This window comes from Leptidea sinapis, chromosome 17 (genome assembly GCF_905404315.1).
Source record: "Leptidea sinapis chromosome 17, ilLepSina1.1, whole genome shotgun sequence".
Lineage (NCBI taxonomy): Eukaryota > Metazoa > Arthropoda > Insecta > Lepidoptera > Pieridae > Leptidea > Leptidea sinapis.
This window is the reverse complement of record NC_066281.1, coordinates 8,836,797-8,850,368: the sequence shown is the minus strand read 5'-3', so window position 1 is coordinate 8,850,368 and position 13,572 is coordinate 8,836,797. Positions and strand designations below refer to the sequence as shown.

Here is a 13,572-nt window from a genome sequence, read left to right as displayed (position 1 = left end):
CTGGGCAAATGAGTCTTAACATCTTATGTCTCAAGGTGACGAGCGCAGTTTTAGGGCCGCTCAGAATTTTTGGGGTTTTTCAAGAATATTGAGCGACACTGAATTGTTATGGGCAGGGCGTATCAATTACCATCAGCTGAACGTTCTGCTCGTCTCGTCCCTTATTATCATAAAAAAAAACTTGCTGGCGGAGTTTCCATGACTCTCGAGAACACTATAAGATATTTACAGTATCTTTGTACTGTTATATTGTTGCGACCCCTATAGCCCAGTGGCTAGTGACCGTACCTACTGAGCTAGAGGTTCCGGGTTCGAATCCCGATAGGTGCAATCATTTATATAATGAATATGAATGTTTGTTTCCGAGTCATGGATGTTTATATGTGTTTAAGTAAGTATATTGTATTAAATATATCGTTGTCTTGCATCCATAGTACATGCTATGTATAGTTTGGGGCAAGATAATTTGTGTATAAGTGTGTTTCGGTTTATTTATAAATGTGTAGTATCAAGTGTACAACTTATATGAGTAGAAACTTACCGTCCCGTTTTTGTGATGATCATTTCAGTGCCGAGGTCATGGAACTTGTCCCATAGCTCCTTAGTCTCCAGCTGACAGTCAACTGACAGGAGCTCCTCGCAGTTGCATGACGTCACAGGAGTGGTGAGGGGCCTCGCTGGTGACGGCGTGTCTCTCTCACCCAGCTCTGATACCAAAATTGACATTACAAGAAGAATTAATGTTAGTATGCTGCCTATTTGGGAGATTACTTGATTATAAAAAGGGCCCCAGTTTGATCCTCGCCCGCTACGTACTAATTACTATTATAATACATTTTCGCTTATTATACGCTTACAAGAGTGCATGCCGCGGTGATAAAATACCATCATTTGACCTGTATGTTTGTCCTCCTCAGCCATAAAAAATATATCCTTAAAGTCATAAGTACCTCGGAGATCTTTATGTAAGGGTGGTTTCTGTCGTTGAAGATTAGAGGATTTCAATATAATTAGTGTCATATCTAGATATCAAGATCTTCCCTTCCTTATACCTTCACGACTGTCTTCCAGAGAAGTAGGGTAAGTTTGAGGGTTTCTCACAAAAAGAACAGAAAAAACGAAACGATTTACGCATCCTTTAACATCAACAACACAACTTCTAGCAACAACAGGACTGAACCTCGAGTTCAAGAGGCAACAAAGGTATGTTTCAAATCGGCAAAGTGCGAAAGTCTAATCGATTAGTGTGCGACCCTAAGAATGCTGTCATCGAGTTCCTGATTTCTTCCACTCATATAAATACCTAAAACTCATATCACCTAAAATTGTGTTTATTTATTAAGTAAGCTTAGCAATTTTTGTTATTCTAGAATTTGAAAGAGGTAGTTTTCTTATCAGTTCTTCTCCCCATGTCAAAGCCCCTTTTCCAACTGACGTTCACCAAGTGTTGTTGCAGTATGTTACAATATTGTCACTCCCTGTCGTGGATCAATATATTTCTTTTCTATTTCATCTTTATCTCTTTTCTATTGTAGTTAAGTCCTATTTTACAGATCATCTACAGATGTTTTATGACCATTATCCCATTCACTTTTATCTGGGGTCAAAGGGAGTACCACGTTTTTGGAATATATGCCTATCAACAATCAGTAATACAATTTATTTTTATCACGTATCACTTATAAGATCACTAACTTAATTCACAGATAAATTTTCCGATCATAACTTGGTTATTCCTGATCGCATGCCGTTATGAAAGTCGCGTTGAATTAGCTTGTCAGTCTTGTTTCCAACTAACACGACAATTGTGACTGAAACAAAATGATTTATGTTGGTGGCACATGCAATCGTGTCGCCGGTACCAACAACTATCATTATACGCGTGCTTCTAGCTTCAACAGTGGAAGATTTTCCATGCAATATATTTATATTCGCCCTGTATAACTGCGTTGAAAATGAAAAATAAAAATTGTTACTATGGGTTCTTGAAGTGAAAACTTTTTGACATGGGCTGAGAGCTTTATTTTGTAAGTATGAATGAGGTTAAACTGTCACGCTCGCTTCTGTAATGGTCGTTCGGGTGAAGACGGCTGAAATCAACTACGGGAGTGCTTTCATCCAGAGCAAATTTACAGGAGTAATTTATACACATCTAGGTGACCCGACAGACATTGTTCTGTGCATAATAGGAGACACCTATCAAATTTGGAGTTGATAGGAGCTATAGTTTAAGAACTGGAATTTTCCATTGTTAACGCAACCCCCTTGTTGTTGGAGTTTCGTAAATTCTAAGCTGACTTCTACTTGGCGAAAGGAATATTCCTACCAAACAAATCTCTACGCCTTATGGTTCCAGAGATATCGTGATGAGTCAATATATAGGTGGAAATCTCTTTTATATAATATTTATACACAGTTATATTTATGTGTGTTGTAAATTATTGCTTTGTGAATCTCTTGCGTTATCACCAACATCATTTCAACCGAATGACGTCCACGGCTGGACAAAGGCGTCCCCCAAATCATCACTCCGGCCGGCGATTATGACAAGATCATCGGTCCATCTAGTGGGAGGCCTACCAACACAGTGATTTTGATATAATATGGGCCAATATTTAATTTTATGGTAAGAAGTGAAATCCCATTGGAATTTTGACTTAAGACACGAAATAAAAAACTCATATTCTACCGTATTACTCTTCTGTACATAACCAAACTAAAGTCGTTAGATTCTGTTAAGATACAGTTATAAAATTTAGCTTATCATCAAACCAATAAAACTCTTGAGTCATTTAACAGGCTTAACATACCTAAATCAATTCAAAACTCAGTGAAACTCAAGTTGAAAAATAATCACAAAATGAGATCTTGGAGTATACATCAAAATTATAAGCCCTTATTACAAGCCTTAAGTGCGATTAACTTTAATTTATTCATACACATTAATGTAATATACTTTATCTGGATATAACAATCGTTTGAAGCACAGTGGCTGACTGGCTGTTTAGTTTTAAAAGTATAAAATGCATGTTGATAATTACATACACTTTGACAGACAATAGCCAACAATGCCTCGTGAAACAAAAAAATGAATTACGCTTAGCAATTCTTGTAATACAACAAATAATATTCTCTCATGCTCACATTGTGGGTTCTTTCTCACACTATTATGTATCAATATTATTACATATGACTCGCCCGGACACATTTCTCTGTGACTCAATCTTATAGTATAAGGAAAAAGTAAATCGCCTGTTACCATTCCACGATAAATACGCATAAAACGGTCATTAATTACGACGTTTTCCGGCTGATTTGATATTTTTTTTATGAAAATAAGGTACGAGATGAGCAGGACGGTCAGATAATGGTAATTGAAACGACCTCCCAATACAATGCAGTGCCGCTCAGGATTCTTGAAAATCCCCCAATTGCGCTCGTCACCTTGAGACATAAGATGTCAAATCTCATTTGCCTAATAATTTCACTATCTACGGCGCCCTTCCGCCCAAAACACAATCATGTTTACACATTACTACTTCACGGCAGAAATAGACGCAAGATATAACTATGATGATTGTATCAAAAACCATTTCAAGATTAGTATTACCTGACGAGGGAGCGGGTGATGGTATGGCATGGTCGGAGGCGTCTCGTTCTCCATCCGAGCACTGTTCCACGTCCACCTCGACATCTTCATCAAGCACAGGAGACCTGCTTGAAGCAGCTGAGCTGATCGATGCTGGTGAACTCTGGCGGGAAACTGGATCTGAATCATACGATACATATCAAACTCTATTTTTAACCGACTTCAAAAAAGGAGGAGTCGGTGTCAGCCAAGGTAGGTTTGTAACATTATACATAGTTATAGAATAGATGTGCTTGAGTGGCACGCGCAAAGTGACGAGGCGAGAGGCGTAAACGGGGCCGCGGCGGGAGGACACCGAATCCAAAAATAACAATAATCGTTACTAGAATTAGATTGTATAAAAATACGCAATTATTTTCATACTTTATAGAGCATATTATATCAATTGTTTTGGAATAGTGTTTTTGTAGTCGGTTGTTTTTTTTTTTAATTTTTTTTTATCAGCTATAGTTGATTTTGGCGCGAGATTCCTGTTTGGAATTTTAGTTTTAGAAAACCTTCCGCCGAGATAGTGTTTACTCAAAAAGACATAGCTAGGTTAATGACGTACAATAAAAAGCTAAACTCCCAATGGCCTATTTAAAGGTCGTGAAAAAAATTCCGAGAGGCGTTGTATATACGTATATATTAACTAGTACAGATAGCATTAAAACATTCCACTACATCACGCGCGAGACGGACGCGAACACGAGGCATTAACATTTTGTTTAAGCAATCGTAATGTAATTATTTAGTAAAATGTTTAAAACCTTCAAGTTAATCACATAATTTTGTTAATTTAAAGAGGCACTTAGTTGAAATACGACACTTCATTCTTTTTAAGTTTTGATATGCTGTTATTTGGACAGTTCTTCACTGAACTTTGTCATTGCGTGGCGTTGTATTCAAAGCGCGGTCAAAACACAACTAAATGAAAACTCTGCCTAATAGACGCGTAGACAGTTTTACTTCAGACTTTTTTTGAGCGTGACTGTGATTCTAGTTGTTTGTTATACGGTAATGAGATAGGTATACTTGGATTACTAAGGATTGAAGGCATGACCTCTGAATCCTTATGACTAGATTTCCAGTTGTATTATGATTACAAAAAAGATACATTGGCTACAGAATACACAGTTTTTTTTAAGATTTTTTTTTCATTCGATAGTCAGTGTAATTCGCCTTGTCAATTATGTTTACTCTGACCACAGAGCTCCGGGTTCGATTCTCGTCCACCCAGTTCCAAACCAAACAAAAAAATTTTTACTACATGGCGTTAAAAATATATAATATGTTACCCGACTATTTAAAAGACATAAACAATATGGCTAATAATTAATTGCTTTTATTGAAATAAATGACTACTTAAATTTAAGAAAAATTGACATATAAATTTGTTGGCTTCAGAAAAACTAATTTGTTCTAAAATCGGTTTTGGCCGATAGCATATACAATGAGTTTATTATAAGCAATTTACTATGAGCATTTTATGGTTTCGTAGAGCCTTAGACTTCGGGTAATAATTCGCTTATTGTGCCCCAAAACGAATAAGGATCGTAAAACTTAACTTAGTGGCCTACTTGACCTTTTGCGATCGCATAAACCTTTATTAACATTATTTTAGACGATGACCTATTCTGGATAAATTACATATTGTTATGTTCGTCGTCATTTAGCTAAGTAAATTACTTAGCTTACTCGCTCTCGCAAAGATTTCGGATTCATATTTGTCGGAAGACTATAAATTGTATATTAACTTTGGTCTTAACATCAATATCGTTGTGTTACGTCGTTTAAAGCTAAGAAATGTTTATTAAATTATATTGTAATCACGACCATCATGAAGCATCCTTACAAAAACAATGAAATCAAGTTTTAAAGGACGATGCATCCAATATACGATAATTTATATTTTTATACTTAATTCTTTATTACTTTTTATGAAATAATTTATATTATTTTAACACGACTCATATATTTGATGCAGCACCTTACAAACTAATTTGTTACGTATATTACAGTTATTGTAAAATACTTAACTTGATTCAAAAGAGTGGCCGTTGAGTTTCTTGTAAGTTCTTCTCACGAGCTCTACTTTTTCCGAACATATGGTAAATTCAGTAATTTTAAAGAAATATTTATAGTGAATATTCAAAAGTGCTTTAAGCCTAATTGAATAAAGTTTGTTTGACTTTGACTTTATTGGTTTCAAATATACCTTTATTTTATGTAAATAAGGGACGAGACGAGCAGGCTGTTCAGCTGATGGTAATTGAAACACCCTACCCATTACAATGCAGTGCCGCTCAGAATTCTTGAAAAACCCAAATATTCTGAGCTGCACTACAATTGCGCTGGTTGCGACAGTAATACCAGTGATAGTCTCCTTTGCGCAGGATGCCGGCTACCTATTTCTGCCGTGAAGAAGTAATGTGTAAACATTACTGTGTTTCGGTCTGAAGGGCGCCGTAGCTAGTGAAATTACTGGGCAAATGAGACTTAACATCTTATCGTCGCAACCAGCGTTGATCTTCCAGTGGGACCAGTAAGTTTTGTAATATTTTCATTTAAAACAATAAAATTGTAACCGTAATGAATGGTGGTCCAACATTGGTCATTACTACATAATAGGTGCGGCAGTAAAATAAATTTGATGTGGGGAGTGTTGGCCAGTCGAAGTGACGTCGACGGTGATCGGTTCCGGGCGGTTAATTCTAAATAATGAAGTTACCGCAACACGACTCCTGTCGCATGCGCCTGCGCAACAAGACCAATAAACTGTGCCTGAGTGATATTATTTTTTTTTGAAGTTATACATCTTTAGGTGCGTTATGAAAAAATGATGAGAGTGAAATTTTAAGATTCGCGCGCATGTAACACAAAAATAACAGGTTGAAGTTGGTTCAAAAAAAAAAATAAAAATTTCTAAAATTAAAAAAATTTAAAAAAAAATTCTGACGTTTGCGTCATTCGTTTTTTTTTTATTTGGTTTCCTCGTCCGTTATTCGGACAGGCAAAGGGTTCAAGTCCGTACAGCCGTATTTATCATATATCATTAATTTTCAAAGCCATCTTTACAAGTTTTTTACAAAATTGTTCTTTCTAAAAACGTAGAATAGCACGAGGAATAAATCATTTTAATAATTTTTGCTTCGTTAGACCAAAGAAGTACAACTTCTTGCGTGCATACATAAGTATGTACACACATACTATATAATATATAGTTAAACAACCGATAAAAACAGCCCAGGAATATTAGCTTAATGTGCGTGACAAGGTACGTCTTAGACTCGAGATTTGTATCACACTGTGTCAGAGTGGATGCATTGCTCAAAATAGAGGTCAGTTCTAAAGTCTATCTAGACATATAAATGATCTAAGGATGCTATATATATGAGTTTGTTGTGTAGTGCTACGCAGGCCTCGGAACACTCCCCGTGTCAGATGTTTTATAATTAATCACCTTATAAGTATCAAAATTTTATTTGTACTAAAATACTCCGCATCGTTATCGAGGTATATCGCTTAAAAATATCAAACTGTTTACCTAAATTATTTCTTAGCGGTAGAATTGTGCGGTTTTCCGTGCTAGGAGGCATCTACCGGTAGATCTACCGTCTTGTGGGCCCCATGAACGATCTGTTACATTGTGTACTGTGTCTTTCTGTATAGACGTGTGTATAGCCCAGATGTTTGCACAACAGAAGTGGCAGTGGGCAGTGCACATAGATGGACAGATGGCCGCTGGGGTAGTAAAGTCCTCGAATGGTGACCAAGACGTAGTGTTGGTAAGCCTAGTAAGATATTGACACACTTTTTACACAAATTATCTTGCCCCAAGTTAAGCATATATAGCCTGTGTTATGGGTTACAAGACAATGATATATTTAATACAAATATAATTACTTAAACATACATAAATTCATATAAACATACATATATACATTTAAATATCCATGACTCGGAAACAAACATCCATATTCATCATAAAAATGCTTGTACCTACCGGGATTCGAACCCGGGACCTCTAGCTTAGTAGGTAGGATCGCTAACCACTCGGCTATACAGGTCGTATAAGATGGACCGACGATCTGGTCAAGATCGCTGGAATACGTTGGACGAGGGCAGCACAGGACCGATCGTCATGGCAATCTTTGGGGGAGGCCTTTGTCCAGCAGTGAACGTCGTTGAAATAATGACGTTGTATGGCAGGGTTAGATCTACCGGCTTGGCTTTATAAGTACAACTATCCTAAAATTGTGTTTTTTTTTAATAACATGGTAGCCTTAACCTTACAGTTCGTTGATAAGTTGTAAGTACACAATCTATAATTTAAACACATAAACCTTAGTAACCTTCGCATGTCTTCAGAATTACGTAAAAATATGTCGTTAAGCCATGCAATTTACAGGGATTAAAAATTTGTTTAATACGTTAATTAATTAGACTTAATTCCTCTGGTGTTACAAGAGAGTAGAGGTTGCAGTGATCATTTACCATCAGATGACCCGTTGCCTCATTTGTTCTACTCTTACATTAAAAAAATATTAATATAGTGCATACTATTTATGTGAGAAACCTCATCCAAATCCGCTCATTTGTAATAACATAATTTTATACAAACACACTTTTACACACTTTATCTTGTTGCAAATAAGTTTAAGCTGTACTATGGGTGAACAGCGATATAAATATCTAATATATAAAATTCTCATGTCGCGGTGTTTGTAGTTAAATTCCTTCGAAACGGCCTGACCGATTCTCATGAAATTTTAAGTGCATATTGGGTCGTCGCATAGTAGGTCAACACGATTTTTTTTTTTTTTTTAATTTGTTTGATTATGAGTCAGCATTAAAAAATACATGCAACTTCAAATTTTCACCCATCTACGATCAACAGTTACTTTTGTATCGCGATTTTAATATCGGCAATACAACGTTTGCTGGGACAGCTAGTATTTTGTAAAAAAATTACATTAGTTGGTTTGTTAGTAATATTAAATTAACCATTCGGCTATAGGTTACGACAAATATACTACACAAATATTAGAGATATAATATAATCATTAGATAGGTACGTTAGATACTTATAAGCTAAATCTAACAACGAATTTCCACGGATAAAGAAAATTCATTCAGGTGTGTATAATCAGATATAGTTAGTAGTTTACTAACGTAAAACAGGTTAAAAACCGGGTTCGAATTCCGGTAAGTGCAATCATTTATATGAAGAATATGAATGTTTGTTTCCGAGGCATGGATGTTTTGATTATGTACTAGCTGACCCGACAGACGTTGTTATGTATATAATAAATAAAATAATGTTTTTATATGAATTTGTTAATAATATATCATAACATCAAAAATTACTTCGTAAAATATGCACCCTGCTGTCGTAATGAAATTGTTTCACAGCAGAACTGTCAAACCGTGCGTCAATAAATTCTCTCATAGAAATTATGTATGGACACATCGAAGGAAAAACAAATTTGTTGTTTTTATTTAATATAGCAGCATTTTCCTATTTATTCACCTTTTGAACCATCTCTGGACTTCAATACCAAAATTAGCCAAATCGGTCTAGCCGTTCTCGAGTTTTAGCGAGACTAACGAACAGCAATTAATTTTTATATATATAGACTAGTGGACCCAACAGACGTTTTCCTGTACACATGTTTTAAATTTGAAAAATCGGTCCAGCCGTTAGGAGCAGTTCACTAACATACACATGAGCAGGAGAATTATATTATATGGGCAGAATTGAGAATCTAAACCAATCTCAAATTCACTGAAAGAAACAAAAAAGTCATCAAAATCAGTCCAGCCGATTAGGAGGTAGTTTAATTATGAATCCACCTGAAGACACACACCAATCTCAAATTCACTGGAACACACAAAAATATCATCAAAATCGGTCCAGCCGGTTAGGAGGTAGTTCAATTGTGAATCTAAACCATTCTCAAATCCACCTGAATACACACAGAAAGTTTCATTAGAATCGGTCCAGCCGTCTAGGAGGAGTTCAGTGACATACACACGCACACAAGAATTATATATATATAAAGATATAGATTTATGCAAGTTTAAGTAGGTGGGAGGTTCCTTAGCACAGGATGCCGACTAGATTATGGGTACCACGGCGCCTATTTCTGCCGTGAAGCAGTAATGTTACATTACTGTGTTTCGCCCTTTAGGGCGCTGTAGCTAGTGAAATTATTGGGCAAATGAGACTTAACATCTTATGTCTCAAGGTGACGAGCGCAATTGTAGTGCTGTTCGGGATTTTTGGGTTTTTCAAGAATCCTGAGCGGCTAGTGCCGCTTTTTGTTACTATTTATTAGCAAAATGTAGTCATTGTGTTAATAAATCGTTGTCTTGTACCCACAATACAGGCTATGCCTAGTTTGGGGCAAGATAATTAGTGTAAGAGTGTGTCAAATTCAAATATTTTTATTCAAAATAGGATGTGACATCACTTATTGAAAGTCAAAAAACTACCACCCATTCCAAAATGAATGCCTCAGACCTGAGAAGAATGGGCGCATCAAACTCGGCGGGCTTTTTTTTTTCATCGAATAAATATGTTTACAAAGTAATATTGTACAATTAAACTTATTATTTAATAGCCTGTGGTATCATTAAGAAAGGCATTTATGTCTTTACTAGACAAAAGTTTTTTAACAATTCTTTTGAATAACGTAATACTTTTGCTTTGAACATTTTCTGGGACCCTGTTGTATAAGCATATACATCGCCCCACAAAAGACTTACTAACTCGACTTAGCCGAGTATTAGGCATCATAAGTTTATGTCTGTTCCTGGTGTTAACATTATGGTTATGACAGTTTCTGGCAAATTCACTTATGTGCCTATGTAAATATTATTATTATTATTTAATACGATATACATACTTTGAACACACTCAAACTCCATGACTCAGATAAAATACCATTTTCATCATAAAATGTTTGCAGCTACTGGGATTCGAACCCTTTACCGCTATCTCAATAGTCATGGTCAATGAACACTGAGGAAAAGGTAACCTTATACGTTTTGTACAGTAATTGCCAATAAGATCAAACTATCTACTATATCCTTTAACAGCATAAATGTAACTTGTATTTATATTAAGTAGCTGACCCAACAGACCTTGACAGAAACATAATAAATAAAATTCCTATTGTTTTTTATGAATTTTTTATAAAATAAAGAATTATTTCGTTAAACAATCTCCCTATAGTGGAATTATTTCACAGCAAAACTGACAGACCATGCGTCAATAAATTCTCCCATATAAATTATGTACATACAAAACAAATATTGGAAATAAAAATAATTACAAGTCTTAAAACCGAAATAAAAACTATCCTATCCCTCAAGTTGGACTTAACTGCACTCCATGAAGTAATCCCCATTAAAATCCGTTCATTAGTTTAGGAGATCACTGGAAACAAACATCAGAACACTGGATTTTTATATATTAAGATGTATGGATGTTAAAATATATCGTAAATTATGTAAAATAATTATTGCCTTATGCCAAGTTATAAATATAATCACCTACACCTTTAGGTTACCTGGAAGAGATCGCTGAATAGCGATAATGTCACCTAATTGTGCTTCCATAACTGTTAGGTACATACAAAGTTTTTAGTGGAATTAAGTATTTTCATACATTTATTCTCATACTGTATTTCTACATACATGACAAACTCTTACTTGCCGCGACATTACACACAATTAATGCTTAATATATAAATAAAATACATTTCAAAAGCAGTCTGTCACCAATACAATTTTAAACTTTTAATGTGTGAAATTTTAACATAAGATGAATATATGTTTGTATGTATGCCTTATGCCAAAGTTATCAAAAATATAATATCTGAATTAAGTATTAAGGCCGTATTAGGAAAAACGTATAAATTTAGTTTTAAGGTAGGTAGGTTTTAAAGAGTCGGTTCCTACTCAACTTATAAGCCTTTTGTAGAGATTAATCCCCCGTCGCATTCTTTATATATTACTGATTATAAATAATAGAAGCTATTTTATAGTCTTTAATTTAATAATAATAAATCCAATTTTTTTACACGCTTTTTATTAGCTTCACCTGTATGTATGTTTGTTTGTAACCGACTCATTTGGGCGCGATTTTGACCCACTTTAAACGGCCAGATTTCATTCAAACTTCGTAGATTTATCGAGGACCGATGACAGTACATTAATATGATAAAATCATTCCATTTTTTAATTTGCAAAATAAGATTTTTGTTAATTTATGTAATTTTTTTCATCTACCGTCAATAAGGAATTGATATTCATTTTAAATTTCAATCAAAGCGTGTTTTTAAATTTTTTATTCTATTTTTATTACTTCATTATCACTAATGCTATTTATAAATAATATATAATTTATACGTCTAAGCGTTTAGGCTTTTTGCAAGCTAAAAAATATCTCTTAATATTAAACATGAAGTAAAAATAAAAAAGAATAACTATTTCATAAGCGCTGTATATAATCCTTTAGTTATGTACTTTTTGCATATATCTTTGCTAAATAAGTTAAGGTAAGTAAGATAATATTATATAATGACTAATAGTAGAGTTCCTAGGACTTGGTAAGTAAATTTCTAAGACAAGAGTGATTTTTACCTTTCCAAAAGTTTTTATAATTAATTTAACATCACAAATTAACATTAAACAGAGTAAGTTATAACGCACTGTTTCTGTATAAATTTTACGAAGAAATAAATCAAAATTGTTATTTGACTAGATGTTACATTCATATTTTAATTAGGTTTCAAATTCAGGTTTACTTTTAAAAAACTGCCAATTATATTTAATAAACACACTTGATTGAATTTCCTTTATCCGTGGATATTCCTTGTTAGATTTAGCTTAAAATTATCGTAGGTACCTACCTAATAATTATGTTATATCTCTAATATTTGTTTATATGAAAATAACCTACAGCCGAATGGTTAATTTAATATTATCAACAAGCCAACTCTAGTAAATATATTTATAATCACAGATCAAGTTTCATTGATTTGCGAATTCTAATTTAAGGTGTTACCTACCTATTCTATCGGCTAAGTAGAGTTTGTAAGGCTCTTGTGGGGCAATGAATATGTTTTTACAACAAGATCCCAGAAAATGTTCAAAACAAATATATTATGAAATTCAAAAGAACTTTTAAAAAACGTTTGTGTGGTAAAAGGTTACTATAACATAAATGACCGCTCTCAGGCTATTACTAAATAAATGGTATTGTACAATAAAACATTGTAACCAAATTTTTATAGAAAAAAGAAGCCCACTGAGTTTCTCGCGGCCGTTCTTCTCCGGTCCGAGGTATTTTTATTTCTCTTCTATTTTCAATAACATTATTTGAATTTAAATTCTGGAGACCATAGATAAGTCAATTGTAGAGTTTAGATGTTACCTATAAAAGTAGGCGATCTGGCTGTTGGCAGCGGGCTACGGGGCTGCTCGCCGCTGCGAGCCATGATGGCAGCGATGGAGAAGTCCGTGGCACGCGTCTTGCCCTCCTCCGACACCATCTTCGCCGAGGACCAGGCTTCCACATCCATCAACAGTTCCACCTTCAGCAATCGACACTAGCACCGGATCGTCCGACACATCGTCACACTAGAAGCGCGCACATCGTTCCGCTATCGACCGGTTCGCTATCGACGAGATCGAGCGGTTGCGTAGCCGAGCCCGCACTGAGCGCGCGTGAACGGCTAAGCTAGCGGGGCGGGGCAAGGGGGCGGAGCCTCCCTACGTACACCGCGGCGCCCCTTCGTCAACCCACTCATAACATTATAATTTAATTCGCGTTTTGTATCAGTTACGCTTACGGTAACCATCCGTTCTACAATCACTCGTCATTATATTAAGTCTCAGAAAGCAGTCGTATTTTCTTAATAATTTTTTCTATC

The 13,572-nt window shown here is 35.1% G+C and overlaps 1 protein-coding gene across 2 annotated transcripts in view; it reads right to left on the bottom strand.

Annotated features, from left to right (window-relative positions):
- Positions 1 to 13,345, bottom strand: part of LOC126968950 (T-box transcription factor TBX20-like) — a 118,547-nt gene extending 105,202 nt beyond the window's left edge. For both annotated transcript variants that reach the window (XM_050814190.1, XM_050814191.1), the window contains exons 1-3: positions 13,074 to 13,345; positions 3,611 to 3,769; positions 542 to 707 (exon numbers count right to left, since the gene is read on the bottom strand). In XM_050814190.1, coding sequence (XP_050670147.1) covers positions 542 to 707; positions 3,611 to 3,769; positions 13,074 to 13,221 — 473 coding nt within the window. In that variant the 5' untranslated portion in view covers positions 13,222 to 13,345. The remainder of the gene's footprint in view (positions 1 to 541; positions 708 to 3,610; positions 3,770 to 13,073) is intronic.
- Positions 13,346 to 13,572: the final 227 nt, after the last annotated feature.